Source organism: Populus nigra, chromosome 1, assembly GCF_951802175.1.
Source record: "Populus nigra chromosome 1, ddPopNigr1.1, whole genome shotgun sequence".
Classification (NCBI taxonomy): Eukaryota; Viridiplantae; Streptophyta; class Magnoliopsida; order Malpighiales; family Salicaceae; genus Populus; species Populus nigra.
In genome coordinates this window covers 1781502-1786813 of record NC_084852.1, presented here as the reverse complement: position 1 = coordinate 1786813, position 5312 = coordinate 1781502, and the positions used below count along the sequence as shown (strand labels likewise).

At 33.2% G+C, this 5312-nt stretch overlaps 1 protein-coding gene across 1 annotated transcript; it reads left to right on the top strand.

Moving 5' to 3' along the window:
- The first annotated feature begins 937 nt into the window (after positions 1-937).
- On the top strand, positions 938-3103 carry LOC133689097 (malonyl-CoA:anthocyanidin 5-O-glucoside-6''-O-malonyltransferase-like). The gene is given in 3 exon segments (XM_062108836.1): positions 938-1670; positions 1672-2176; positions 2351-3103. Coding segments are annotated over 2 exon segments (1197 nt in total). The 5' UTR covers positions 938-977; the 3' UTR covers position 2176; positions 2351-3103.
- The last annotated feature ends 2209 nt before the right edge of the window (positions 3104-5312 follow it).

Genomic DNA, 5312 nt, shown 5'->3' with positions numbered 1-5312 from the left:
TCTTAAAAAGTTAGTATAAAATAATTAATAACAATAATTTAAGCTTTTAATTTAAAATGATTGCATTCACTGTGAAAAGAAATTAGCTAAACTTTAATGACTCACTCCCTCTTTCGATTTTCTAGATTTGAATCTTTTAGCTAGTATATAGAAAATTTAATTAATTATAAAAAAAATTGATATGGAGATTGTGAAACTTAGATTCGATTGGCAAATAAAGATTTAGGGAAATTAAAACGCAACAAAAAAATATCTCTTCAAATATTCCAACAGAACTCTTAAAAATATAAAATAAAGGTAAAAAATATTCTATATTTATATTATTTCATCCATCATAAAAAAAAAAAATCAATTTATCCCTAGACGATAAACCCTCAAATTGAGCTCCATACTGAAGTAAAACCAGCTCAATTAATTATGGCTACAAATGATCATAGACATCAAACACAAAAAATTATGCTAAAAAATGGATCTTATATAAATTAAAATTCAAAATTTTATTGTTGATTATTTTTTGTTCAAAAACTAACTCAAACAATCTAGAACCTGAAAAAATCAATAAATATTCTGAAAAAATTAAAAAATATAGAATTAAATTTACTAAACTAAATAGCGAAAAAAATAAAAAAGTAACTAGCTTTCACTAAATATCCTTGTATGTTCATGCATCATTTGTGGTGTCCATAAATGTCCTGACGGTATGTGCTTAATGTTCACCCACGCGATAGTTTCCTGGTAGCTGACCTTTGTGGTGCTGCTTTATATATTAAAATAAAAAAAATAAAAATATAAAAATGATTGAGTAATAATAATGTATTAAAATTTATTTTTAAATTATTTTAATAAAAATAATTTTTAAAAAATAAAAAATATCTCCGTACCGCTTTTAAAGCCTCCAACTGACCTGAAAACCATGCAAGCGTTTTTTCGAACAAAAAGCAATCTCTCCCTGGATCTCAAACAAGGAAAAAGATATCATGGCAGCAACCAGCCCAATAAAAGCACTTGAGTCATGTCAACTCACCCCACCCTCCGAATCACCGGATTCAGCCGTTGAAGTATCTCTCCCTCTCACTTTTTTCGACATTTTTTGGCTTAAATTTGACCCAGTTGAGCGCATCTTCTCCTATGAGCTCACTGATTTAACCCCTACTATGTTCAACACAGAAATCCTTCCCAAACTTAAACACTCCCTCTCTCTTACTCTCCTCCGCTTCCTCCCTCTTGCTGGCAACCTTACTTGGCCTTCACATGCCGCCAAACCCATCATTCTATACACTCCTAAAGATGGCGTTTCATTGGCAGTTGCGGAGTCCAATAATAGTGCTGACTTTGATGATCTCTCAAGCAATGAAATGCATGATGCTTTTCTGTCACAACCTTATGTGCCCAAATTATCAACTTCTGATGTTAACGTATCTATCATTGCTTTGCAGATCACTTTGTTCCCAAATAAAGGGTTTAGCATTGGTTGCACCACTCACCATGCTGTTCTTGATGGGAAATCCTCGATCTTGTTCATGAAGGCATGGGCTCACATATGCAAGCATAATTCATGTTTGTTGCCGACTGAGTTAATCCCTTTTTTTGATAGAACAGTTGTTCAAGATCCAGAGGGGATTGACATTGAATACTTGAACAACTGGTCAAGCATTAATCAGGCAGGTGGAGGTTCAGATTTCCAATGCTAGAAGCTTGAAACCATTTCCATCTAAAGAAGTTCCATCAAACTCGGTACGAGCAACATTCAAGTTTTCCCGAGAAGACATAAAGAAATTGAGGAAAAGGATCCTCTTTCAACTTGACAAGGTCTCTGATAAAAAAGACACAGAAGCAATCCATTGATCAAGTTTTGCGATCACACTTTCTTATGCATTAGTTTGCCTTGTGAAAGCTAGAGGCCTAAAAAGTGACGAAAAGATTAAGCTTATGGCCATCGAGCCAGCTGCAATACCGGTTGGGGTTGCTGGGTCAGCCCGATTCGAGGTTTATGGGGTAGATTTCGGGTGGGGGAGGCCAAAGAACGTGGAGGTTACCAGCATAGATAGGACTGGAGCTATTTCTATGGCAGAGAGCAAAGGTGAAAGTGGTGGCGTTGAGATTGGATTGGTTCTGAAGAAAGAAGTGATGGAGATATTTGAGAATTTGTTTGTTAGTGGCCTTAAACATGTTTAAGGTACACTAATTAGCTTTTTTACTACTCTTGAGTCTGATTAGATTTGCATTCTGTCTTTATTATTTTTCCTAACTGCTTTTTGTTGAATTCTCTATTGTGTTTGTTGTTTTGGAGTTTTACTTTTCTTTCATTTTTTTTTTAAATTTGAGCTGTGCATGATAAAATCAACTGCAGATACAAAATCAGGATTGATCAAGAACTTGAATGACCGAGAGCGTGGACTCATCCGAGTTAAAAAGCAAATATTAAAAAAAAAAATCTAGTTGAACCTATGGCCCTCAACAACCATGCTTGCTGGTTATTGCTTCAAACCAGAGCTGCAGCTGAAATAATACCTTGAAAGTGCTAAAATAGGCTAGGCCATGCTCTATTCTATCTTCAGACGTGGTTGCAACTTGCATATGGAAAAGTGTGACAACTTTTCTTTCCGTGAGTTCATCTCTGCGTGTGAGGTACACGCACGGCTGACACAGCTCCAGCAGTTGCAGTTGGAAGAACCAGCAGCAAAAGCTGCAAACTTCTCTGCACCAGCACCGTGAGCAGCAGCAACCTTTAAGATCAGCAGCCTGACAGCACTGGATAGATGCACTCCAGCTCCGCACCAGCTAGACAGACAGTCTTCCTCCAGCGGCGGTGCAAGCTCTCCCCAACCGTGAGAAGTCCAGCAACCTTGCCTCTTTTGTTGAGTACGCTGCCTAAATTTGATTTTGTCTGAGGGATGCATATCTTCTGGGTTTTAAAAGAAAAGACATGAGGAAGGCAGTATAGTGTTGTTTCCAAGCTATCCTTTTTGATCTTCTAAAGGCAAAACACATGATTAGTCAGCATTTTCAGTATCTTTAATTCGGGCTTTTTTCTTTGCTTAGCCCACATGGTTTCAAGACAAAAGTTTTCTGTTCTTTTAAGCCCATTTGGTTTTTCTTTTTCTTGACTTGAGTTTGGTTGTGCAAATAGGCTGGCATTACATTTTCTTGACCTCAGCATTTTTTATTTAAAAAATAAAAATTATATTTTCATAAATAAAAAAATACATTACATGATTTAACATTTTTAAGTATCAAACACTCAATTGAGTTCAAGAGATAAGGTAAAGTATCTATTAAATTCAAATAATATATTTTAAGATGAAATTGTGGAGTAGATAACAAAATACTCAATCCCTAAGAAAATTAGGGTTTATGAGAAAATAGAAAAAATGTATTCTCTGCAAAGATTACATAGTATAATCTTAAGATAAGACTTAATTTGGTAAAAATAAGCAAGAATTTGAAGAGATCTTTTAGGTACCTTATAGAGGTTTGGCCAAGACGGAAAAAAATTAAGGGGGAGTGTTTTGTTGGAAATCTTGATGAACTAATGATGTTAATACAACCTAAAAGGGTGTAAGATCAAAGGATTTCCATTACATGGAAACATTTAGGAGAAAATCCTAATTTTTATTTCATGGTTTATATTAGGAATTTGAAAAACCAAAAAGTAATGATAAAATTAAATAATAGGCATAAAAAGGGAGAGGAGTTGAGAAAGAAGTCGTTTAAAAATTAGAGACAAATCTCTAAGAAGAGAGGAGGATAGGTTCGACCAACTAGGAAAGGTTTCCTAGTTGTAATTCTTATTTGAAATTATACATGGTTATGATGATATAAACATCGAGAGTATGATAAAGTTAGATTATGCATAGAAAATTAGAAGGGAATATGAGTTTCTTGAATTCTTAAATACTAGAATTTGTGGTAATTGAGTGTTATTATTTTAAAAAAAAAAACATCATCTTTTGGTGTGTTATATATGTAACTTGCATGATGAAAGGATTGATTATGAAGGTAAAACTCAAAATAGTTGCAAGGGTGAAGGTTTCAGCTAAAAAAAAAGAAGAAAGAAGTTTTCCAGTAGCAAAAACAAGCAAGCTATTTTGAGAAATGGCTAGACCGATTTAAGAAACGGTCAACCGTTTTGGCTACTGTTTTGCGGTAGCTTGATTTTATATTTTGGTCTTTTCTTGATGTTATTTTGAGTCATTTGGATTGTTTAAAGAACATGAGTGATATTTATGTGGAAAAGAAAACATAATATGTGAGTGCGTATGAAATTAATTTGTATGATACCATTTCTTATAACGCAACACTAGAAGTTGAAAAACTACGTGTGATGATATAAGGGTACATGTATTAATGAGTAACAAATACCTCAATTGTTAAAAGAATATTGAGAAGTATATTCTTAATATTTTTAAAAAGTGAATGTGATGTAACACTTGATGTGATACAAAAAAGGCATCGACCGTGGGACCTTAGGCAGGGGCGAAGAGGGGGGTTGGCAGGGGGCGGGGCCCCTGCAAGGAATTTTTTTTTCCAGCCCCTTCCTTAATAATATTAATATATTTAGCCTAAATAATATAACAATTAACATTTTAGCCCTCTTTAATTCTATTTTCTGGTTCCGCCCCTGACCTTAGGCAAACAGGATATGACCAGTGAGAAGAATAGGTGGATGCTTACCACCTCAACTTTTGTAATTTACAAAAATTTATATAAGTCATTATTTTTCAATATTATGAATATTGATTTATATACATGTACCATGGAATGATAAAGACTTATGAAGTTTCAATGTGGAGATTAGTTTAGACAAGTGTTGTATGCATTAAGTCGACCATATGAGTGAGGCTTAGAATGTGTTTGGTATTGAGGTTGCTGTTGTGGTTTTAAAAAAGTTGTTTTATAAAAAGTACTTTTAGTTGAGGTTGATTTGGAAAAATATATGTTTGGTTAAAACTGTGGTTGAAATTGAGGTTGAATAAAAAGTAGTTTAATGTGTTTGGTTAAAAAAATACTTTTTAAATTGAGGTTATAAAATAATATATATATATATATATATATATTAATGATTTTAAATTTAAATATTGTAGATTTAACTATTGTTATTACATCATGAAATAAATAATATTGATATTAAAAAAATTTTATTATTCCATTAGACTATGTGCAATGTCATCACATATGAAATCTATCCAACAATGACTATATTTTCCATGGTTTCTTAAGCGCGCAACAACAAAAACTGAATTTTTTGTTACGTCATCAAGCGATCTCCTTTTAATTTTTTGAATAAAACACAATTAAAATAAAAATAAAAA